At 36.4% G+C, this 25,343-nt stretch overlaps 3 protein-coding genes across 6 annotated transcripts; all 3 read left to right on the forward strand.

Moving 5' to 3' along the window:
* Positions 1–237: 237 nt before the first annotated feature.
* On the forward strand, positions 238–4,205 carry LOC126612148 (putative pentatricopeptide repeat-containing protein At1g17630). 3 transcript variants are annotated; one of them, XM_050280471.1, is made up of 2 exons: positions 238–395; positions 1,684–4,205. In XM_050280471.1, the coding sequence occupies exon 2, from the start codon at positions 1,909–1,911 to the stop codon at positions 4,060–4,062; it is 2,154 nt and encodes a 717-aa protein (XP_050136428.1). In that variant the 5' UTR covers positions 238–395; positions 1,684–1,908; the 3' UTR covers positions 4,063–4,205. The 3 variants fall into 3 exon arrangements, with proteins under 3 accessions (XP_050136428.1, XP_050136429.1, XP_050136430.1); XM_050280472.1 differs by having other exon boundaries at positions 252–391; XM_050280473.1 differs by lacking the exon at positions 238–395 and adding an exon at positions 586–699.
* A 1,965-nt stretch (positions 4,206–6,170) lies between these two features.
* LOC126609903 (uncharacterized) lies at positions 6,171–9,255 on the forward strand. Its single transcript, XM_050277832.1, has 9 exons — positions 6,171–6,388; positions 6,887–6,963; positions 7,369–7,597; positions 7,725–7,879; positions 8,003–8,048; positions 8,141–8,232; positions 8,406–8,496; positions 8,662–8,718; positions 8,839–9,255. The coding sequence occupies exons 1-9, from the start codon at positions 6,215–6,217 to the stop codon at positions 8,962–8,964; spliced, it is 1,047 nt and encodes a 348-aa protein (XP_050133789.1). The 5' UTR covers positions 6,171–6,214; the 3' UTR covers positions 8,965–9,255.
* Positions 9,256–22,069: 12,814 nt separating this feature from the next.
* On the forward strand, positions 22,070–24,930 carry LOC126610359 (cytochrome c oxidase assembly protein cox19, mitochondrial-like). Of its 2 annotated transcripts, XM_050278413.1 has the most exons (5): positions 22,070–22,325; positions 23,686–23,774; positions 23,953–24,050; positions 24,407–24,497; positions 24,627–24,823. In XM_050278413.1, exons 1-4 carry the CDS (start codon positions 22,316–22,318, stop codon positions 24,453–24,455), a joined length of 246 nt encoding a protein of 81 aa, XP_050134370.1. In that variant the 5' UTR covers positions 22,070–22,315; the 3' UTR covers positions 24,456–24,497; positions 24,627–24,823. The 2 variants fall into 2 exon arrangements, with proteins under 2 accessions (XP_050134370.1, XP_050134369.1); XM_050278412.1 differs by lacking the exon at positions 24,407–24,497 and having other exon boundaries at positions 22,074–22,325; positions 24,627–24,930.
* The last annotated feature ends 413 nt before the right edge of the window (positions 24,931–25,343 follow it).

Here is a 25,343-nt window from a genome sequence, read left to right on the forward strand (position 1 = left end):
ATGGTTATCATTGGCATAAATTTCAATTTGGGGCAAAAGGAAAGAGATAAAGGAATAAAAGTAAGATGTGAGAGGAGAAAAAACAAAAAAAACCAATAAAAAGGGCTTGAAAACTTTGAGTTTTAATCAAAATAACAAAAATGTGTGGTAAGCGAATAACAGCAGAAGTGACTTTTTAGAGTAAAATTGTTCTTAACGTTAAAAGTGAACAGTACAAGAGTTTTTCATTAAGACTTCTTAAAAAAAAGGACAAAAGGAAAACCAATGCGCACCGTTTTAGCGCTAATCCTTTTTCTTCCCCCTGATCCCTTCTTCTCTGTACTCTGTAGTGTTATCTTCCTGCGTTTTCACGGCAACCAAACGGCAAGGGTGAACCCCACAATCCAATCTGGTTGGTAAGCTGAAATTAATTAACTTTTACTAAAGTTTTATATTATCTAAATTTCTTAACTTTATTCAATGGATTCAGTTTTTTGAAATTCCAAATTGCTCGCTAATTTCTTTAAATGATTCAGTTTTTGTATTTTAATTTCTGTATTTTTGCGTTCTTTTGGTTGATGTGTTCTCAATTCTTTTTTGTCTTAGTGTACAAATGTGTTATCAAATCTCTCGTACTTGAGAAGCGGCGGCTACTTGTTTGTCTTTGCTGTGTAACATCACAGAAGCAACTATATTACAGGAGTCCCACAGATTAACCTTGTATCGGTTTTCCTTTAACGATTGTAAAATGATTTCTGTTACCATTTCTGTACACATTTCGGGCTTGTTTTGTACGCATGATTGGATTGGATACATGATTGCTGTCTAGTGAGTTGGGGAATGCTTAAACAAATTCAAAATGTTTAATCCTGGGTTCTATAGTACAAGTTGCGTATGTGTGTGTTTGAAACAATATCCCTAATGAAAGTTGTTGCGTGAATGTTTTACGCTGGTCTGGTAATGTATCCCGTGCTTCAGGTGTACGCCGGGAAGGAAAACAAAACAATTTTCCTAATGAAAGTTATCATATATGCTTCCTTTGTCTGTGAATGTGCTGTAGTATAGTTGAATACAGTTTTCAAGGAACATGTATTTCTTGTCATATTGGAGATGGAAAATAATATAGCAGAGCAGATGATCAAGTTCTTAGTTTTTAGGTATATTTTTGTACCAATGATTCTGCTGTTTTGGGGACCAGAAAAGAGAGGTTGGTATTGAGGTCATTCCCTTACGTATGCTCAAATTCTCATCAATTTTTCTTTGTTAATTAGATATACAAAAGATAGGAGACAGATAAAAATAAAAATTTCCTGGCCTCCTAGAAGGTTGAATTGGGACTGAAAAAGAGTTAATACGTGTGCTAAAATTTGTTTAAAAGTAATGAGGTCATTTGTGTTGTGTTTCTATGATTTTTAGAGAATTTTATCGTTATCTTTGATTCTTTAAATTACTTGTATTCTTTCTCTCTGCATTTCGCGTTGAATTGTAAGACCTTCAAGCTATTTATTGGGGCCGCCAAGCTGAAGTTGTGTTTGAAACTTGAATTATTGTCCATTGTTGATTGAATTTTAAAAATATAAACTGGTGTGTGCCTGCTTTTGCACTGTTGTTTGTAAGATTTTCACTGGTGCCCAAAAAAGATTTTCTGGTGCGTGTTCGAATTTGTGGCTGGTTTAATATTGGTTTTCTTTTGTTAATTTGCAGGATCATAATAAAGTTTCTGTTCTGTATTCTCACTAAGAAAAAAATTGAGTTGTCAAAATCAAGGAGATCCTTTAACATGGTATCATCTAAGGACTCATAGATTTCTCATCCAGATTCGGTCCTGGTTACATTACGGGATGTAGAAGATGATGAAAAATTAGATGAAGACGATGAAGAAGTAGAAGCATCAGAGTCAGCATCTTACAAAATCTCAACTTCTTCTTCATGCTTCATGCATCGCCTCAGCGTCTCCATCACAACCATCTCTGTTTCCCACAAATTCTCAACCATTTGCTCTCTAAACGCCACCAGGTTCATCAGACCCAAATCATATCACACCTGTCCTGCACTACTCACAATGAATTTCTTGACTTCTTTGAACACCTTCTTCGACAATGCGCTGGACCTGAACAGTGCAAACAAGTTCATTCCCAAATTGTTACCACGGGCACCTGTCAGTCAGCATTCTTGGCTGCCCGGCTCATAGCTGTTTATGCACGTCTTGGCCTCGTGTTGGATGCAAAGAAAGTTTTTGACACCACCACAGTTGAAGGTACATCAAATGTGCTCTTGTGGAATTCAGTCCTTAGAGCTTATGTCTCTCATGGGTTTTTTGAAGAAGCACTCCAACTATATGACAAAATGCGTAAACTGGGGGTTTGGGGAGATGGGTTTACATTTCCTTTGGTTATTAGGGCCTGTGCATTTATATCTAGGCTTAAGTTATCCAGGTGTGTGCATGGTCATGTTATACATATGGGTTTTCAGAATCATCTTCATGTTGTCAATGATTTGTTGGGAATGTATGGGAAAATTGGTCGGATGGATTGTGCTCGCCAGTTGTTTAATAGAATGGGTGTGAGAAATTATGTTTCATGGAATACTATGGTCTCTAGCTATGCCTTTAATTATGACTGCTATGGTGCTACTGAGATGTTTAGGAGGATGAAATTAGAAGGGTTTGTGCCGAACCCTGTGACTTGGACGTCATTATTGTCAAGTCATGCTCGTTGTGGCCGCCATGAAGAAACCTTGGAGTTGTTTGGTAGAATGAGGGTGGTAGGAATTGAAACTACAGCTGAATCACTTTCTGTGTTGTTATCTGTATGTGCTAATCTGGCTGTGGTTGACAAGGGTAAGAGGATTCATGGATATGTTATAAGGGGTGGTTTCCAAGATTACTTGTTTGTGGAAAATGCCCTTATATGTATGTACGGAAAGTGTGGTGATATAGAAAATGCTCACGAATCATTTTTGGGAATGAAAAGCAAGAACCTTGTCAGTTGGAATGCTTTGATCTCAGCCTATGCCGAATGTGGTTTGTGCGATGAGGCCTTTGCAATATTTTCTCGGCTGAATGAACACCCATTAATGAGACCTAATATCATAAGTTGGAGTGCTGTTATTGGAGGGCTTTCTTCCCAGGGACGAGGAGAGGAGTCTCTAGAACTTTTTCGGCGGATGCAGAATGCAGGAATAATTGGCAATTCTGTCACCATATCCAGTGTTTTATCTGTTTGTGCCGAACTACCAGCATTGAACCTTGGTAGGGAAATTCATTGTCATGTGGTTAGGGCTTTGATAGATGGTAGCATTTTGGTTAGAAATGGCTTGGTTAACATGTACACGAAGTGTGGAAGTTTTAAGGAAGGGCATCTAGTATTTGAGAGTTTTGACAGTAAGGACTTGATAACGTGGAACACTATGATTGCTGGATACGGGATGCATGGACTTGGTGAGAATGCTCTAAGAGTTTTTTATCAGATGCTTAACTCGGGATTAAAGCCAGACGAAGTAACGTTTGTTTCTGTTCTTTCCGCTTGCAGCCATGGCGGGCTAGTCACGGAGGGCTGTCGTCTTTATGATCAGATGATTAGCGTCTATGGTATAGAACCCCAGATGGAGCACTATGCGTGCATGGTTGATCTTCTCGGCCGTGCTGGGTTATTGCTAGAAGGAAGCAAGATTGTGAAAAACATGCCAATGGAACCCAATGCTTGTGTTTTGGGTGCTCTTCTTAATTCTTGTAGGATGCACAAGAATAGTAATATTGCGGAAGAAACTGCCACTGACGTTTTCAGCATGAAATCTGAAATGACCGGGAGCTACATGCTGCTGTCAAATATGTATGCTGCTAGCGGGAGATGGGAGGAGTCGGCGAAGGTGAGGATCTCAGCAAAGACAAAGGGTTTGAAGAAAATCCGGGGCCAGAGTTGGATCGAGGTGAAGAATAAGGTTTTTATGTTCTCGGCAGGGGAGACCATGCAAGCAGGGTTGGAGTTGATTCATGGTATCCTTCAAGACTTGGCGCTTCAAATGGAGAGTGAGGGTTGTTTACCCAATGAGAGAGGGATTCAACACAACAGGCTGCAAATGTAAACATATTTTTCCAAATGATAAATTGGATTGTGTTATTCTTGGTCAATATATGTGCAAACTGTTAATTAACTACTAGTTCTTGTGCACTATAGTACTAGTTTTGACTTTGCTTTAATTGATTGGTACCCTTTTCTCTGGACAAATATTTTCTTGGCACCCAAGTTTTTTTTTTTTTTTTGTTGTTGAACAACCGATATTATCTACAGTAATGGGACGGGGGAATGGGTTAACCCTCACAATGGACTAGCAATAATGTGGTTCAATTTCGCCTTTGGCGAGAATCGGATTTAAAACTTTTCACTTACAAATGAAGAAGAATACCAAAATACATTGCGGAGAGGCCTCCACAAAATTGTGTCAAAACAAAAACTGTGTAAAAGGAGTTGTGCCACGGATCCACTCCATTTATATATAAGATTAACTAAGACCACCTAACATAGGCAAATATGGAACAAAATAAATTTGGATATTTCAATGGAGTAGGATTATCAGAGAAAAAATTGTGTTTGTGAGTTTGTTCACCTAATGCTTACATAAAATGACCAAACTAAATTAAAACCTCATAATCCGAAGCATATAGCAAACCAGCTTGTACGAGTAGGTTGGCCATATATAGTTGATCATATTTACGACTTGCTAAGTGCCAGGACAAGTCTCGCACAAATTGTACATCGATATTATAATTATTTTTGTCAAACTGCTAATTAGAATCGTTAATCATATACTTATATTTGAGTAGCGGAATTTAATAGACATTAATCAAACAACATATATATAAATTATATACAAGATGTGCCTGAAAAAATATTACTCTTTTGTTTTCGTTTAATCAAAATAGTCGTTAATTCTTTAGTTTGTTTGAACTTTGAAGCACCATGCATACATTTATGTAAGCAATTAAAAAAATAGGGTGAACTGGTGATTTACTCTAAATTATCATTTCAGTGAAAATTAGGTCTCTAAATTATTATTTTTTGGATAAATTCATTAAAAGTTGGTAATTTCATGCTATTATTTTATTCAATTTTTCGTCAACTTAAGTCATATGACACATTATAAAGGGTAATACCGTCATTTTATCGCCTATAACTGCTTAAAGATGCATATGGATTGAGAATTTAATGTCTAATTTACCATCCAAGCTTAACTCCATGCACTATTACTTAGAAAGGGAAAAAAAAAGTCCTTAAACTTATGAAAACAACAGCCTAGGTTCCAAAGTGTATTCCATGCGAGTCATGTGACTTAAATTGATGAAAAAATAAATAAACTAGCTTAGAATCTAATATTAGGGATGTAATTAGCAGATTTTTGTAGTTTAAGGACTTTTTTTTTCAATAAAAAAATAATTTAAGAACTTAATTTTCACTCAGGTGATAATTCAAAGACTAAATCCGTAGTTCACCGAACACAATAATATATCCAGAAAGAATATTGGTAGAGTGCTCTCCACGTTTTTTGGTAGGCTCCTTCTAAAATCCTCAAGGTCCCTTAAAAATGGTAACAGAAGATTTTGATGGAGCAAAAAATTTTGGTTTTGGTGGATTTAGTTGAGGGAGTGGGTTTGTTGTATGACACTATGAAAGACTATGAGAGGATCACCAACTTCATTTTCCTTGAATCTGGCTCATCACCTTTACATTCTTATACTATTCAATCCTCTTCCACTTCAGTGCAATAATCTAAAAACAAATTAATTAGTTAAGGCAATGTTCATCTAAACACAAATTCCCTATCTGAAAGGAAAAAATAAAAAAACTCAATTAATGCAACCAAGAAAGTGTATCCAGAAAAAATTCACCCTTGCACTCACGACAAAAATTTTGACTTAAACTTTTATGTTTCCTCTAATCAAACAAAAGAAAAGGTAAAACTAAAAATATAATTCCCAAAAAGGAGACATTTATCATTCAACACAAAACAAAATGTTCCCAAAACATTCATATTTATGGCCTAAATGGCCTAAAGTACATAGTAATTTCCAAATTTTGTCTATTTTTCAACAAATAGTATTAAAATACTAATACTAAAACGGCAGCGTTTTGTAGGTGTCAGCAATAGCGGATGTATAAAAAGCACAAAGCGCAGGGAGCGAAAACATAACGGAAAAACGAAAAATCAGACTGGAAAAACGCCAAGCTTTGTGCTTTTCATGATTAAGCTTCCGGTTCGCAGAATGGCAGAATTGGAAAGCGTCGGAGCGTATCGTATAGGACTCAACGAGTCCTATCGGTCTCTGCCATCGGTCTACTTAGCCTTCATGACAATCTGGTTCGTCTCCGCCTGCTCCTGGACCTTCAACACCTACAAAAACCGCCATCTCCAGGTCCCTTTTTCCTCCATTTCCATTCTTTTTTTTTTAAATAAAAATTTAAAAAAAAATTGTATTCTGGGGTTTTTTTTTTTAACTTGATAATGTTGGTGATGCATAATTTGGGTTATAGGAGAAAATTTGAAAGGCTTTTCTACTGTGCTCTGTTTGGTTAAAGAATTCACGTTTCAAAATTTAATTTATATTGTTTGTGAAAACCGTTTACAGTGGCTCTGTTTCTAGGCAAATGAACAAATGGGCATTTCTATTTTTCTATTGGGTAATCGGTTTCAGTGTTTAATCTATTTCTTCTGTTTGGTTGCTGAGAAATTATATGTATATATGTATGTATGTATGTATGTACACCAAAAGTTGTTTACTTGTCTACATGTCTTGAGAGCCAAACGAGGCGGACATTTAAATTTTCATGAATTTGGCTCATTTGTGTGTGTTAATAATATCCTACTTATTTGATTCAATTGCTTGTGTTGCTTTGTTGTTAAACTAGAGCAGACGAATAATTTGCAGTGGACGCTCGCTTCTGTTCCGCTGATTAAAGCCTTGCAACTTACGTTGTCTTTCCTCTTCTGGTATGTCTGTTGATCTTTTAGGAAATGAAATGTAGATGCTCTTCATTGTGCCACTGCCAACAGACATAAATTCATGTCTTGAATTTGAAATCAATTCCCTTTTCACTTTTTCGAAGAACCCTTCTCCAATCTCCATGTAGGGGATAAACCAATCACTTGAAGAACTTCAAAACATTTCATCCGCTCTGAAGCTAATATGATGTTACTTATCAGTTAACAGGATATTTGTCAATGCCTAAAGTTCTGAGGCCAATAGTTTACAGAGCTCTATAGGAAATTGTATATATCATATGATTTTGTTATGTGTATCGGTGAGGAAGTAAAGCACATTCGGTCTTCTTTGTCATCAATATTCTACCGTTGTTTCCTCCATCACGCATACTAATTTTGAAGAATCACTTTTAGGTATTCATGCTTTCATCTTCAAATATGCTCCCTGTGGATGTCATTTGGGATGTATGTAACTGGAGTGATATTTCAGACAGCTTCTTTTGTGTCTTTTTTACTCATCTCCCATGGTTACTGCATCATGTGTGAGCGCCTTTCAGTGACTGAGCGGCGTACTACTGCTTCCCTGGGCTGTCTCTTTTACTTGACTCTTGTCGGATACAAAGCTTCTGTACCTTATTTCTCTGTAAGTTTCCTTCTTTGACTAGCTAAAAAGCATTACAATGGCAAATAGGCAGGAACTGTTACTTCTTTTTAATTGTTTTTAGTTACTTATCAGTGCGTACTATTTTTCCGTTACTGCCTTGATTCAGGTCTTGCTGCTGCTTAGCTATTTCATCTCGTTCTATGTGATATTTCACCATATTTCGCAAAATCTTTTAGTATTGCGCCACCAATTAAGCTTCATAGATGATGAAGATATTCATGCAATGCATGATGCAGTCTATACAAAGTACACCATGTTCAAGTATGTGTTTCACATTTTTGCAGTCATACTCCCATTTTATAACCTTGTTCCAACATACAGTGACCTTAAAAGAGATGATATCACATTTTGAACCTCATATGCTGCATTCTGATGTCGATGCAGAAAGTTTCAAGGTGCAATGCAGATAGTAGCCGTGGCAGAGGCTGTGGTATGATATCTTTATGTTATTGATTATAATTACGTATACAAATATAAATATATACAAACAATAGTTGACAGAACTAGCATTCTGGTTCTCAGATATACATTAGCATGGATGACTCATCAGAAAATTACTGGATTCGCTTGTTAATTCGAGAATGGGCACAGTTCTGCATCTTTGTTTACATTGGGTATGTTTACCATCTTGGTTCCGTGAATGTTCCTTTCATGGGAACAGATGTGGTTATGAATGTTTTTTGAATTCATGGAAATAGCTAAAGTTCATCATGCAAGAAGACCTTTGGTTTTCCTTTGTTCACCTTCCTCCTGTTTGATGATGTAACTCCACAACTGTATCTTGCAGGTGGACTTTTAGGTCAAGGGACTTGGCACCACGGTTTTCCGTTATGCCAACATTGAAATCTAAACTAGTGGTGCCTCCCATTTATAGCATTGTAAGTTATTTTCATTATTCCCACACTGAAAAAAATTTGACGTTGAAGAAATAGTGTCAACAGATGCATCCATGGTTCAGAAATTAGCATCCAATGAGGAAGGAAACAAGTAATTAAGAAGTAGAATTTTCGTATTTACTTTCCCTTCTACTCATGGCAATGCAGGAGATGGATGCAGAAACTTTCAGAGATTTCACCAAGCATGAATGGCACATTGGAGTGGTGAGCAATAGGAACACAATCTGATTTTACATGACTGATGCCCGTTATTCTTCGTATAATGGTCTTAATTTTCTGGAAACTTCTTCATCCCCTAATTAAAAAGTGCTTGAACCACTGCAGCCAACTTCACCATCTTGCGAAGAAAGCGCTAAGGATTCTGTCTTGGTAATAATTCAGCATCCGCACGCATATAGAACAACTGCAGCCGGAAAATCTTCTCACATCCAAGACCAGAAGCCACTGTAGGCTGTAGCGCTTCAACGATTCAACTACAGATGTCAAAAACTTGACATGCAAGTAACCGATAGAGCAGTTCGAGTGTTCAAACATCTTCTCGCTGTCGCTTTCGCTTTCGCTTTTTTGTTGGTGAGGCGAGCCAACGGCGTTTTTTTTCTCAATTTTCAAATGGAATGCAATTCCCGTGTAGAAAAGTCTGAAGTAGCCAATGTATACCTGTAAATAAATACAACCAACGAATCGAATTGTATAAATCAGACAAATTAGAAAATAAATGGTATCTTCTTTGCTCTTTTATAATTCTATTGCTTTGCTATTTGTATCATTTAATTCATTTCCTTCCTTGTTATGAGAATTACACTTTGCCGATTTTGAGACGATATTAAAGAAGTAGGGTACGACATGACAAGCACAATACATATCATTTTAGTGTCGTGAAAAGACTTAACGTCACTATTTATATATCACGTGATGAGAAAGATAGACACATGATTGTATACAATCGGTGATATAACACATTTTATTCTGACAAGCCAAAATATTTACTATTATTTTTTTTTTTTAATTTACATTTTTTCCATCTCAGTTAACTTATGGATGCTTTATGTTGCAATGTTTTTTTTTTTTTTTTTTTTTTTTTTTAACTTCGAATTATGTTGCTATTTCATTCCAAACGACTTGTCGTGTCTTGTTTCAAAACGACAACTTGCCGTTCCCTTTTTCCACCTCCAACTGAAACCATGACCCATCCTCTTCCTCTTGAATTTATGACAGCTCCGCTCCTCCTCAGTCGCTAACTATGTTGCTGTTAGAATCTAGAGACTATGATCTCTATTGTAAGGAATGAAGTGAAAATGGAGATGAAATGTTTCTAGAAAAACTTAGAGAGTTGGAGATAGGGTATTTACACGGAGCAAAATAGCTTCATTCATTCACACACTACACATAAGGCATGTGCAGCAATAAAACCGATGAGAGGAGAGAGAGATTCTCGCTTGCAAAGTTTAATCTCCACCATTCATGTAATCTACCATATAAGATAGCTACAAGTGGCAACACACACTACTAACACTAAGATTACATCTCAGCTGTCCAATTGGAATATAATCCAATGGCTCACATTTAAATATGAAATTCTAAACGTTATGCTAATATTTCTCTAGCACAAACACTTATATTCCAACACTCCTTTCTAAGTGTTGTGCTGAGATTACTCCAAGCTTCTTTCTCGGGTATTCGAATTGATCTCTGGCCAATGCCTTGGTAAAGATATCTGCAACTTGCTCCTCAGTCTTGCAGTATAGTAGATCAATCTCCCCATCTTGTAATGCATCTCAAATGAAGTGAAATCGTTTATTTATGTGCCTTGTCTTATGATGATGCACATGATTCTTGGTTATGGCTATAGCAGATGTATTATAACATAGAATTGTTGTAGGCTCAACCTGTTCTTCATCAAAATCTAAAAGAACAAATCTCAACCAGATTGCTTGTGCAGTGGCTTCTGCTGCACTGACATATTCAGCCTCTACAGTGGATAGTGCAACACTGCTTTGCTTGATTGATGCCCACGAAAATACACCTAAACCAAGGCTAAATGCATATCCAGATGTGCTTTTTATATCATCCTCACTCCCTGACCAATCACTATCATAGTAGCCAATAAGCATTGCTTCCTGCCCTTTCCCATATGCTGTACCATAATCAAGTGTGCCTTAAATGTACCTAAGTACTCTCTTGGCAGTTCCCATATGTTTTCTGGTATGACCATGCATAAATCTAGCTAACAGACTTGCTGCAAACATGATGTCTGGCCTTGTTGCAGTCAAATATAGCAGACTCCCAACTATCTGTCTATATAGACTTTCATCAGCTTGTTCACTTCCATCCATTTTAGATAGTTTTTCATTTACTACAAGAGAGGTAGCAATTGATTTACAATTTTTGAAACCAAACTTATCAAGCAATGTCTTTGCATACTTCTTTTGGTAGAGTCGGTTTGTATCACACATAAACCCAAGAAGTGATGCAACAACCCAAGATCAGTCATTTCATACTGTCTCATCATCTCAGTTTTGAACTTCCTCATCAATTTGTTTGACCTCCCAGTGTAGATGATACCATCCATATATAGAGAAACAATGAGTATTTCACTTTCATTAGTCTTCACATATAATGTTGCTTCACTGGGACTCCTTTGAAAACCAACCTTAGTGAAATAGGAGTTGATTTCTTTATACCAAGCTCTTGGAGCTTGCTTCAGACCATATAATGCCTTCTTGAGTTTGTAAACTCCATCCTCCTTGTTCTTAATCACAAATCCAAGGGGTTGATCAACATATACCTCTTCATGTAATACTTTATTAAAAATGCTGACTTCACATCTAATTGAAATAGTCTCCACCCTTTATGTGCAGCCAAAGCAACCAATGTTCTAATTGTATCAAGCCTAGCAACTGGTGCAAAAGTTTCATTGAAGTCTATTCCAAGCTTTTGAGAATAACCCTTTGCAACTAATCTTGCTTTGTTTTTCTGCACTGAGCCATCAAGATTCAACTTGGTTTTGTAAACCCATTTGACACCAATTACTGGTTTATCAGATGGTCTACTAACCAACTCTCAAGTGTTGTTCTTCTCTATCATTGCAATTTCATTCTCCATTGCTTTCTGCCATGATTCATCCTTGATAGCTTTTTTAAATGTTTCAGGTTCAAGGATGCACAAATTGCACCTTTCATACACTTCTGCAATGCTTTTACATTTCAGTGGAGTGTGATCAACATCTTGTGGACCTGAACTTCCACTATCTCCTGCAGTACCAATTCCAACATGTACTTCTTCAATATTTTCTAGTGTCTCACCATCACCTTCTGAAATCTCAATTTGAGTCAAACTTGATTCACTAGTTTTCTTTTCTTTCTCTGTAAGCATATTACTAAGTGGAATTCAGATACTGCATTCTTTTTGTGCATTCCAATCCCAACTTGCTTCCTCATTGAATACTACATCTTTGGAAATAACAACTTTTCCAGATTTAATGTTATAAAGCTTGTAGCTTTTCTCACAGCTTCCATACCCCAGAAACACACATCTTGTGCTAGCCAAATCAAAATTCTGTCTTTGTCGTTCTGGAACATGTGTATAGCACAAAGAACCAAACACCCTCAAATGTTTAATTCCTGGCTTCCTTCCACTATAGGCTTCAAATGGAGTTTTATCGTCCAAGGCTTTGGTTGGACACCTGTTTAAGACATACATTGCAGTGTTCACTACCTCTGCCCAAAACTCCAGTGGTATCTTCTTCTCAAACATCATACACTTAGCCATCTCCACAATGGTCCTGTTCTTTTTTTCAGCCACTCCATTCTGTTGTGGTGAATATGCCACAGTGAGCTGTTTTTCCATTCCAATTTCTTCACAAAACTTGTTGAACTCAATGGATGTATACTCTCCTCCTCTGTCACTTCTTAGTTTCTTCAACTTATACCCACTTTGTAGTTCAATAGTAGCCTTAAACTTCTTAAAGACATTGAACACCTCAGATTTGTATCTCAAAAAATAAACACAACACATCTGAGTACAATCATCTATGAAGGTGAGGAAGTACCTATTTCCTGCTTTAGTAATAGTTTGCATTGGTCCACACACATTAGTGTGTACCAATTCCAGTGGAATAGTGGCCTACTTGTTTCTCTTGGAAAAGAATCTCTGCAATGTTTCCCAAGAATTCACCCCTCACATACTTTATTGGTGTTCTTGATTTCTGGCAATCCAAGCACCATTTCTTTCTCCTGTAGCAACTTCAAACTATTGACATTCAAATGTCTCATTCTTCTATGCTAGACCAAAGTTGATTTACTCACATTTACTTTTAATGCAAAATGTAAATCTGTTTGAAGTTTCGAAAGAAAACTTTTGTTTCCTCTCATTGGCACTTTAGCAGCCAGATTAGAGAGAGAGAACAATCATCATAAATTTCAGCCTTATTATCTCAAAAAATCAGAAAGTATCCATGCTTCATCATCTACCCTACATTGAGTAAATTCTCCTTAAGACCAGAGACTAGCATTACTTCTTTGAATACCTTATTCCCATCTTAGTGTCAACCACCAAACTTCCATTTCCAATAACATCAACCAATTGTCCTATCCCTATTTCTGCTTTTGCAGTTATGCTTCTATCAATATCAACTAGCTCATCCTCTCTGCCAATCATATGATTACTACAGCCACTGTCCACATACCATACATTTTCCATGAACTTCTTATCAACTGCATTATTAACATAGAACATGGTTGGTGTAGGAAAAACCTGAGTTGCATAATTCAGCTGCTGAACATTTTTCTTGTTGTTGCAATCCCTTGCAATATGCCCTATTTTTCCACAACAGTGACACTTAGGTTTGCCTTTAAGAAAACATTCTCCATAATGATACTTGTTACCGTGCCTGCAAGGGTTTCTACTACCTTCTGTAGCTGCAATTTGCTTCATAAATTAGTAAGTAGGCTTTTGATCCCACTCTTTAAATTTTGGTTTCAAATTCTTCTGGTATCGATTCCCTTGATTCCCAGAAGCATTGACAGGTTAGGGTTCACACTAAGGCTTGCAAATGCTCTCTCAGTCTTATTCTCATTATGTCTCTCCAATTTTTGTGCAAAACTTTTCAACGAGGTAACTACCTATTGGACCTCAATCACATCTATATCTCTTGAGTGTTCAATTACAGAACATATAGGATCATACATAGAGGGTAAACTAATCAACATTTTCTGCACAATTCTTTCTCTAGACAATTCCTCTCCATAACTTCTCATTTGATTTATCAGATCAAACAATTTTGTAAGATAAGCAGGCAAAGACTCATCATCTCTTATTCTGGTGTATTCAAATTCTCTACGAAGACTTTGTAATTTGACACTTCTAACCTGTTTGTCACCATGGAATTCTTGCATCAAAATATCCTAAGCTCCCTTAGAGGTTTCTTTGTGAGAGATCCGAAGGGGGATCTCATCGGAAACTGCTCCTTGAATCAGCCCCAACTCCTTGGCATCTTTCATGAGCTTCTTCGAGAGAGATGCAGCATCACTCGATCCCTCATTCTCATTCTTCTTTTCAGTAGATTCATCAGCTCCTTTCGAATCTGAGCACTCTACTCCTTTTTCAACAAACTCCCATAACCTATGAGATTTGAATATAGTTTTCATCCTTATGCTCCAAAATTCATAATTCTATCCATTGAATATCGGCTCTCTTAGCTCACCACCTCTAGACCCTGCCATGTTAGACACAGATCTCCAAGCAATTTCTTCAAATTTCAACTCGTTTCCTTCACATATTCAATCGCCTAGTGTTAAGCGACCAAACCTGGCTCTGAGACCACGTTAGAATCTGGAGATGAAATGTTTCTAGAAAAACTTAGAGAGTTGGAGAGAAGGTATTCACACAGAGCAAAATTGCTTCATTCATTCACACTATACATAAGGCATTTGCAGCAATAAAACCGATAGGAGGAGAGAGATTCTCTCTTACAAAGTTTAATCTCCACCATTCATGTAATCTACCTTATAAGATAGCTACAAGTGGCAACACACACTACTAACACTAAGATTACATCTCAGCTGTCCAATTGAAATATAATCCAATGGCTCACATTTAAATCTGAAATTCTAAAAGTTATGCTAATATTTCTCTAGCACAAACACTTATATTCCAACAGTTGCACGTACACGGACACATGACACGGCAATACAGTGACATGGACACGGCGATGTGTCAAATAAAAAAATAAGGATATGAATACATTTAGGACACAACGATTAAAATATAATAAATATTATACATAGGGAAATTTTATTTGAACTAATCTAACCTCTTTCTACACCCAACTTAATCTCTACACCCATATTACTTTTAATTAAATTATCGATATCTCTTTAAACCCAAATTTATTACCTAAATTACCCTCACAAACCCAATTCAATTTATAAATTTATCTTTACACCCATTTAGAAATAAAAACTCAAAAACCAATGTTCTGCAACTCATTCAAGAATTATTTGATGAGATGAGTGAAAAGGATGAGGTCACTTACGGCTCATTAGTTTTGAGGTACATGTTTCATGGGTTTGTTGATAAAGCTGTAGTTGTTTTTCGAGATAGTAAGAAGCCAAAGTTAAGTGTTTGGAATGCTGTGATTTTTGGTTTAGTTCAGAACAACCGGCACGAAGAGGCATTAAATTTAATTTGTGTAATGCAGGCATGCGGTTGCAGACCAAATACCGTGACATTGTCAAGTATTCTTCCCACAAAATCGTATTTATCAAATCTGAAAGTCAGGGAGGAAGTACATGCTTATGATGTTAGAAACAATTTAATTTGTCTAGGCACAAAGAGATTTTGATCAAGCAAAAATCAGTGTGTTGCAAGTGCTATTATACATCGATACTCATGCAAAGTTGAGTTTTCTTTAATAGGCATAACAGGATTTTGATCAAGCAAAATGTAAGAGCTTAATCATTTGGACATCAATAATATCAGCTAATGCATCCCACAAATATGTTGATACATCTCTTGGCCTCTTTTTTGAGATGTTGAATAGCTTAGCTCAACCAAAACAAGTGACATTTACAACATTATTAATAGCTTATGCAAATCAGCCTTCTTCAAAATCATCATCCATCTGGTAGGGTTTAAAGTGACATTTAGCTAAAATGAACATAGGATAAAGATTGCATAGTGGTAGGGTTTGATTATTGATTGAGGGTTTATTGATAAATTTTAATTTTATTGTTAGTTTTATCTTGTACTTGATGGTAATTATGCAATAAAGTAAAAAAAAAAACAATTCACATTTAAAATTTAAGTTGGGTGTAGAAAAAAAGTTATATGGGTTTAAATAAAATTTCTCTTATATATATTATGCACACCCAATCAAATCAATCAAGATCTATTATCTTTACAATAGACAATTACGTCCATCTATCCGTGCAACCTAACTCACTAAAGCTGTGACAACCACCACCATGTTTGAATACTCCTAAAGAGAAGAATTGACATATTTGGCTAGCAAGATAGTAAGAGTTTGGGTGACGGTTTTGCTTACAAGGGCTTTAAATCTAGTTGTCCACAACAAATCATTGATGTTGACCTAAGGTTCTCATCATGTGAGGACCTCTTTCTTAAAAGCCCTTATATTAATCTATAAATAAAGTTATCAGCTTAAACCATTGCATTACACCTAAACAAATAAAAAAAAGCGAAGAAATTGCACGATGTTCGCCAAATGAAAAAATCTGTCATTCTTGTTCGTGGAACAAACAAACCTAAACTTGAATGATATTCAAACCTTCTGTGAAAGACCTTTTCTCCTTCCGTGAGAACCTTTCTCACCTTAGTGTGAACGGTCTTTTCGTTTAAACCAGTGTTATTGCCGACCCTAGCGACGGCTAGGGTCTGTGGTAGTCTCATGATTTTTCTTCCTTTTTATTTTCTCTTTGCTCTCCCTGTTGTCTACACTTTCTACCATCCCTGGAAATATTAGTTTCCTCATCTGAAATATATCCTTGCTTTTGATCATACCTTCTCGAACTCCAACCCCCGATCATCTGCTTACTTCATCCCCTTTGATCCATCCCCTTCCATACCCCTCCAACCATTTGCCTTCATCTTTTTCATTAATTGGCTTCGTCATATCTCTTACCATCATTATTTCCCATTGATTTCCACATATTTTCAATGCAATACTTCGCAATTCTACGGGAGAGTGTGTAGAGCTTCGGCTTGGGTGTTCGCATCACCACCTCTGCTGGCCTCAGTTGGTCTTTCCTGGTGTTCGCCTTTGGTGGCGATGTTGCTCACTTCCCCACGGGCTCCATTTGCTTCATGGAGACAGTTGGTATGGTGGTCCCTGGAGGATGAGGATGCCTTCTTATTTTTCTTCAATTTTGGGGTTCTTGCAGGTATGACCTTTAGCGATGGTGGTGGGCGTCGGATTGTGGTGATCGATGTTTACTTTTTTGGTGGCGGCTGTGTAAGCGCATGAGGAGGCATTGTTGCATGTATCGAAGATTGAGATTGCTTGAAATTGTTGGAAATATTGGCGATACAAATGCTACTTCTCCTACAACAAATTACATAAAATTAATATTAGTATATCACAATATTATTACCACAATTTGTCAAATAAATAAACCAAATGCAATAAAATCTTATCTTTTGTAGGGTAGAAATGCTCTTCGTCCATGCTTGATTAGAACAAAATTTTAGGTTGGAGCTTGTAATCACTATCCTTGAGAGTAGATTTCGTCCCTCTAAGACAATGTCTCGGTGTAGCAAGTTATGGTGTCATACCCTCTAGGATACAACAACCTATGATCCTTGTATGCATACACTTTCAATACTTGGATCGGATGAACAACTCGATTTTCCTTTGGTATATAAAACTTGAAGGATATCACTTTGAAGAATGAAGAATCAATAATGGATAGATAATGGATAGATGGCAAACTAGAAGCTCATTTGAGAAAAAGGAATATAAGAGAATATTTATAAGAAATCAAAATGGTGTAAAACGTTATACTAAATAATTGCCCAATTATTGGGTTAATCAACCTGGAATCTTCATAGATAAAATGTGATTTAAGAGTCCCAACATTATAACTCCTTTAATGCCTTAGTTTTGGTTTGCAAATAAAACTAAAATTAAGATTAAAAGAAATCATTAAGAATTATATTAACATAACTACTGAATTGCTTCGACTGATGAGTTGTATTTTGAAATACCCAATCAAATATCCAACAATCCCCACACATTTCAAAATACAAATCGAATCATCAAAGGGGAATTTGAGAAACACAAGTTTAAAGAGGACAAGGAAGTACCAATGCAAAGTGAGAATCCAACGCATCGAAATTGGTGTCTTTTGGATTATGAACCATCCTTAAGACGAGTTAGCCGTAACTCACAGAAATTTGGTGAAAATTAAATTTTCTATGAACCAAGATTTCCTTGTGTAAATCATAAGGCTGACTATCCACATTGAGTCCTTAGAATCCATCTTGTTCGAGCGGGTTGGCATGAACAAGCCATGTGCTCGGAATCGAGCTTGTTCGAGCGAGTTGGCATGAACATGCCATGTGCCCATCTGGATTTTCATGAGTGCTCTAGAGAACCTGCCTAAGCTCTCATAGAAAGCGGCCCCACTCCCACACTCAAATAGTGAATCCATCAAGTGTGCATTGCATTTAAGCACGCCACCCATATATAGGCTATGGTATTCATTAAGAACATAGGTTTAACCTTGGACGCTGCAGTAGTTGCACTATCTACACTATAGGGATAACTTTCAATATTATAATTTGATGGTGTATGCCCGATAAACAAGTGACTTGTTCTTGCCTATATCAACCTACTCCCTGGGATCTCTATTCACTTATGTTGGGTTACCATCACTCTTGGTCGATGTTATAAGCATAAATCTCATCCCCCTCAATGTAATAATCATCACTAACATTTAGCTTAGTGGATTTGTCAGAGGATATGCTAGATCCAATCTTGACCTCAAAATAATTATATCAATATATATATATATATATATATATATATATATATATATATATATGCATATATAGTCATTTGGCTTACAATGGTGCCTTTAAACAGTCCTACCATCATATTTCCTTAAATTTAAAGACTTGGTGACTTCCAATTGGGTGAAGCTCTTGTTTGGGTTAATATTTGAACATTGGACTTAGATGAAAGAAAGCCCAAGAGTGCCTAACTAAAAGGGGACTTGCCCGAAATCCAGCATCAAGCCCAGAAGCAAAGTGGAGGCTTCTTAGCCAAGATAAAAGCCACGTGCTTACCATTGAAATGACAAGTGATGGAAATGAACCCACTACCAGCCAAAGAACACTTTTTAGTGGCATTCCAAGTAAAAAGCTGATGACTCACTACCCTTCAAATGTTTTCAGGCACGAGCAAAGTCACAATAGTCGGGATAATTGGTCTATAAAAGTAAGAAGATGCCCTAGAGATAAGGACACTCAATCAATCAAACAAACAAACATACAAACTCTGCTCTCAAGCCAGATTTGCATCCAAAAGCTGTAATCAACCTAGATCTCAGATATTTTTAGCAACAAGCTATCTCTTATTTAGATCTCCTTAAAAATCCTATCTTTCTCTAGTTTAAAGCTCTACAACCTCCCTCAGTGGCGTAGTATCGATTCCCTCGTGTAAATTTGTTTACCATCCATCCATTTCTAGCATACAAATCTGTATAAACTCAAAGAGAAGTGGCTACAAGAGGTTTAACCTTGACAGACAAGGTGAAATCTTGCCGACTTCCTTGTGTTTGTACTTACATTTGTAGATCTATTACTTAATGCATTCTCCAGTATGTATTTAAGTTATTTCCATTAGTTTTCCTACTTCGAGAATGCCATTTGTAGTTGGATCTGGTTAGTTTAATGAATATGTCATCATTAAAACGAACCAAGAACCAAGTAAATGGCTTAAAGCGCTTTGAACTCCCTTCATACGAACATAAAAGACTATGAACTAAAGGTCCTTGGTCACAAGGCAAGAAAAAAAACTTAATGTGGACTTAATCCATCCATAACAATCATTTGATAATAAGAAGTCCGAATAACTTGGGGCACAAGTAATCGATTAAAACACACTTGTTCTACATCTGCTATATTGAGATAGCAGTGACACGCCTAACACTTAGTTTTGATTGTGAGCCTCAAGGCCTACATCTAAGGCCTCACAAAGGCACATTTCAGAACTAACTCTGCCTTCTTCTTGTAGCACATCAACAAGCAAGAGCTTGACTATACATCCAAAATGCCAATCCCTTGGGGAGCTGTGCAGAGGTCCGATGATCCCTCTCTAGAGAAATCTTCACCATGAACAGCTCTAGTTCCTATAGTAAAGGGACTGCCTAGAAACCTCAAATATTTCACCACGATTGAGGCTTGTATAGTGGAGCCTATTGAGATTTTGAGTGGGGAATGAGGCAACCCACATGAAAGATTACATGTAACTGTTGAGCTACTTCCTCCACACATGTGACTGCTCCATTAGTCGTCAGACAGTTGCTGACGTAGTTGCAACGTGGGTCCCGCACACACATGCTACTTTTTTTTTTATTACAAATCAACGGTCCAAATTTGATTTGAAATTTTTTTATTGTATAAACTTCAAATTTAGGGTACATACTATAAGGACTTTCTCATTGGAGATAATATTCTTTTAGGGACACAAAGATTCTTTTAAGTCTCTAAATAATTCCTCAAACATGATGGTGGGAGTGGAGATGCTCTTGGGACTCAATTTTTGGTGCATTGTAGAGCTTTATTCCTTATTTATAAGCTTTAAGGACTACCATTAGAGATGCTCTCAGGTGAGCATATATATCTAAACTACATATTAATAGAATCTTTTTTGTCAACCAAAATAGGGTAAAAAGATTATTGTCTTCTATCACAACAAAAAAGTTAAGGGCATTAACGTACACAAAACAAATTTTGCTATTTTTGTATAAGCATCATCACCTACAGGCAAGGTATTAAATATCGGTAGTCCAAAAACACGGAAATTTCGATGAAAATATCGGGATATTATCGATATCGATAAAAATTGAATAAAAACCACGGAAATTGTAAGAAAAACTTGGAAATTTTTATTGAAACTTTGCAAGATGTTTATTTAGTCAATTATCTATTAGTTTATCACAAAAAATTGGAAGGAAATGCATTGCATGATAGATATAACTGATTTAAGTTGATTATATAGCGAGCTGGCAAACATTGTGAGTGTAGAAAATATGTAGTAATTAATGAAAGAAGTTTAAACACACCATAATCATTTATATATAATGAATTAGTACAATATTTTACACTTTATACATTGCATGGTAAGATTCATGAGTGACTTAGCAAGGTCTAAAATATCCATGATATCAGATATATCGGTAGTCCAAAAACACGGAAATTTCGATGGAAATATTGGGATATTATGAATATTTTAGACCATGCCTACAAGTGAGAAAATAAAAAATAGAGTAAACTGCCGATTTGCCCCCTGAACTTTTTAATTGGAAAATTAAGGACTTAAACTAATTTTTTTGGCCAATTTGCCCCTGTTGTTAATTTTTCATTTATTGCATCCAAATTTCTGTTAAATGGAAGCATATGCACAACATGTGTGGGTAGTTCGGTCACTTCATTCTTTAAAATAATTGAAAACCTTAGATTTCTAAAATATAAACCTATGCAAATATGTGTGATTCTATAGCTTTTCTGTCTGAAGGTCTAGTGAAATGACGCTTTTGTCCACAAATGAGAGTTATGTGGTTTGCACATGATAAAAGTTAACGTTAATTTGGATGAAATTTATGAAAAACTAACGGTAGGGGGGAAATCGGCCAAAAAAATTAGTTTAAGTCCTTAATTTTCTAATTAAAAAGTTCAGGGGGCAAATTGAAAGTTGGGTGATAGTTCAGGGGGCAAATCGGCAGTTTACTCTAAAAAATAAACCTCTCTCACTCTCTACTTAATCTCAATTTTAAAAACAAGGAGAAATTGTAACATTGATCCTTCAACTTTAACCCAATTAGAGAAATTGTCCCTCAACTTTAACCCAATTGGAGTAATGCCCCTCAATTTTAACTCAATTATAGCAATGATCATTCTCACATGAGTCATTTTGGCAAATTCTGATAGAGTTGACGAAAATGATCATAATTGTGCGTTTTGATGAGTTAAGAGATCAATGGTCATAAATTTTTAGTTGAGGGAGTATTGTTCTAATTGAGTTAAAATTAAGAGATCATTGCTACAATTTTCTTTTAAAAAAAAATTAAATAAAAATTCACACATTTTGGGCATATATTAGTATTTAACAACTATTAGCCGTTGTCCTCTAAAAAACTGGACCCTACCCCACCCTGCCCCGTTTGACCTCTAAAAAAATTGAACCCGCCCCGCACCCTATCCGAACCTTGTCTACTCACCCCGACCCATGGTTCTTCTATCCGCTTGCCCACTCTAGTTAGATTTGGTTGAGATTAAATCTCAACCGTTCGTAAATACCCACCGTTTAAACTCTCTCTCTCTCACCCAGGATCTCACCGCACTCACACACACGACTCTCTCTCGACCCTGCTCTCTGTTTTTCCTCTTCGGCACCACTGCCCATTACCAACTCATCTCTCATCTCACACACACAAGAGACCAAAGAGAGAGTGGTTGATTGAGTTCGTCCGAAGTATGATTCAAAACCGATCTCTGATTGCGTAACATCCCTCTGTGACGCTGCTACCAAGATTCGATTTTTCACCCTCCAGCTTTCACCATGAGTGCAGGTCCTCTCTCTCTCTCTCTCTCTCTCTCTCTCTCTCTCACAAATTGATATGTTGGGTTATTCTTAGATTAGTGAAAGATAATGGAAAACCCAGGTGGAAGATTTGATTTTGATTGCATAAGTTTTGGCTGGAATTGATGATTTTGCAATAGAAATATGTTGAAACTTGTATGAATGCAGAGAAATGGTCTCTTTAATTATTTATTTGGAGATTGTTTGTGTTTTCTGATTGCCCTTTTTGGGAAATGAACACATTAGTGCCATATCTTGCTTGCTTATTTGAGTTCAAGGATGCTGGTGAAAGTAGCTCTTCCCAGGGAAAAGTTGCGGGCACATTTTAGAGGTTCAAACCGATGGCTTTTCGAGTTTTCGGTATTATAAAGTTGTGAAATTTGAGTATCATGGGTTTGGATTTATACTTGGTGATTGTATTGTAAGTAGGCTCTTCTCTCGGCATGAACTGGTGTTCGGGACTTCTAACATAAAATTAGCTTCTTATTCCCTAAAACTGAATAAAGACATATTTCCCAACTCAAATGTTGTTACTTCTTTGGAATTTTGGAAATTCCATGTCGCCGTCGTCATCTTCCAAGCAGAAGAAATTATGCAATGGCAAGATGAGGTTGAGGAGGAAAAGCCTCTTGCTGATGTAACCAATATCTACACTATCTACAACTACAACAATTCCGTTCAATATCATTTTCCGATCAGCAGAACTGTTTCATTCCCTTGCTCTGTCGTATCTGCACAAATTCCAGGAAAAGAAAAGTAATTGGGGTTCGGGAGGAGGTTCAAGAGTCACCAGCCGCTCCAACTCCAAGTCTCTGAGGATGGGTTTGGCTGCCTATGACACTATGTGTAATCTAATGTACTAATGTGTTTGCTAGAATGAATTGTTTGCTTCTATATTCTGGTAGAATTTTGGGCTTGATTGATTTCTCATCAATCTCATCATAATAATTAGTTCCCCTTCTACTTGAGTATAACTATAAACTTATAGGATCCTCTAGAACTTGAGGTACAGTGAATTTAGTGGTGGAGGAGTATAAACATAAAAACTCAAAATTTGCTATTAGTTGTTTTGTATGATTTGATAGTTGTGGTGCTTTGCGGAACCCGTGATAATGAACTGTATACGCCATGTGAATAAGATCGTAGTATTGTACTTAATGCGCTTGTGCAGACAATTCTCCTGCTATGTTAGAATTGGCCTTTGGCCTGCATGATGTCAGTGTTATTTGTATTAAAGACATGAAAATCTTGGTCAGGGACTCAGGCCTAACCACGAAATAGATATCACCATTCTTGTAGTAATATATATGTATCTCAGTTTTGCTTAAAAGTGTGAATATTTCTTGTAGGTGGTGCCTTTGGTGGTAATAGGGGACTGAGCCCAGTTCCTCCGGAGAAAGGTGTCTTTCCTTTGGATCATATGCATTTGTGTGACCTGGTAATATCGCTTATTTGATTGATGAACATTCTTTTTCACATTTGTTTTCTCTGTAGAAGCAAGTTTGTCACAGGCGGGTTTTATGTTGGAGTGGGTTCAGTATGTTTGTTAAATGTGAAAGTTTTGATTATATTTCTCTGTCTTGTTTGAAGTTCTTAGCTTCTTGGCTTTGTTTTAGGAGAAAAAGGAATACCTCAGTTGTCTCAAAACTTCGGGCCACCAATCAGAAAAATGTAGACTCTTCTCAAAAAAGTACCTGGAATGCCGCATGGAAAAGTGAGTTTTTTTGGTTTTGTGTAAAACAAATTGTAATGCTTTGATCTGGAATTCGTTAAGTCTGCGACATTCTTCTGCATATTATTCAAAACCAAAACAACTACCAACTGCATGACACTCAAAAGCTTGAAGTATAGGTTTTGAAGTTTCAGAGGTGTATGTTGGGCGAAAATAGCATAAAGTACTAACTTCCCTGCATAAAAGCTTTTCGTGTCTTTCCCTCACCTTCTGGTGGTAGGTTTGTATCAAAAAGCACTTCTGGCATTAGGTTTGTGTCAAATTATGTTATAGGTTTGTTCGTGAATGTAAAAATGAAATCATTTATAGTTTGAGGAACCATAATTTGAATTTGGCAGATTTAGCTATCCTATTTCGTGGATGAAACATTTTGGCGTATCTAAATAGGATGAAGGTCTTGAACCAAAAACTGAGGAAAACAATTTAATGGTAAATGTATTAGAAAATTGTCAATTCATAGCTATTTGAGCCCTCATTCCTTATATTGTCTCTTTCTTTTTCACATACAGATTTGTTATGAACTTTTGATTTCATAGACCGTTTATATGCATCTTGCAGGAACTTGATGGCAAAACAAGACATGTCGGAACTTGGATTCGTTAGGGAAAGTAACTCGGACGCTTCTGGAGAGAAGGTTTCCGAGCGGATTGCTAATTAGATCGGATGATAACTTAGAAGACGATAGTAGTTGGGAGAGTTTTACCGAACATTGAATCTTGATCATGGAAGAACTACTTGTAAAGGATCCAAAAACATTAGTGTTTTGGTTTTTTCAAAAGATGTTAATGGTTTATTTTCGTAGACTTGTAGAGAAGGCAATGATGCTAATTTTTTATAAGATGAATCAAATTTAAGTTTGGCATTTTAAATGGCAAAGGACCCAAATAAGACCCAAATAAGGTATGATAGGGAGCCTTGCGGTCGGGTTCCAGAAAAATGTCAAAGGCAAAAATTTCTGCAACGAGAATGTCATTTCAAGTCAATTAGGCAAGGTCTTATATTTTATTAAATACTTTTATGTATTAATTCAGTGTGTAATTAATTTAAAATATCATTAGCAGTAATTTTGGTGTTAATTGTTTTAACCTTTAACTATAGAATTTGTTTTTGAGCAGTGCTAGAGAGACTAAATTTGTAGATTAATTCTGTAAACAAAATGAAATGGAAGTTGATTATTGAATTATCCCTTAAGTATTGATTAACATATGTATTTGTTATTGGTAATACATTATTTAGTTTGCAAATTTAGTCATGTAGCATTATCCTTTGTTCTTG

Source organism: Malus sylvestris, chromosome 17 (assembly GCF_916048215.2).
Source record: "Malus sylvestris chromosome 17, drMalSylv7.2, whole genome shotgun sequence".
NCBI classification, from domain to species: Eukaryota; Viridiplantae; Streptophyta; class Magnoliopsida; order Rosales; family Rosaceae; genus Malus; species Malus sylvestris.

Bases quoted from the DNA above. Each gene is read 5' to 3' on its own strand.
- LOC126612148 (XM_050280471.1), top strand. From the start codon at position 1,909: ATGCTTCATGCATCGCCTCAGCGTCTCCATCACAACCATCTCTGTTTC.
- LOC126609903 (XM_050277832.1), top strand. From the start codon at position 6,215: ATGATTAAGCTTCCGGTTCGCAGAATGGCAGAATTGGAAAGCGTCGGA. The intron at 6,389-6,886 runs GTCCCTTTTTCC...AAACTAGAGCAG, and splicing joins ACAAAAACCGCCATCTCCAG to ACGAATAATTTGCAGTGGAC. The intron at 7,598-7,724 runs GTAAGTTTCCTT...GCCTTGATTCAG, and splicing joins CTTCTGTACCTTATTTCTCT to GTCTTGCTGCTGCTTAGCTA.
- LOC126610359 (XM_050278412.1), top strand. The intron at 23,775-23,952 runs GTAATATCGCTT...GCTTTGTTTTAG, and splicing joins ATATGCATTTGTGTGACCTG to GAGAAAAAGGAATACCTCAG. The intron at 24,051-24,626 runs GTGAGTTTTTTT...TGCATCTTGCAG, and splicing joins CTGGAATGCCGCATGGAAAA to GAACTTGATGGCAAAACAAG.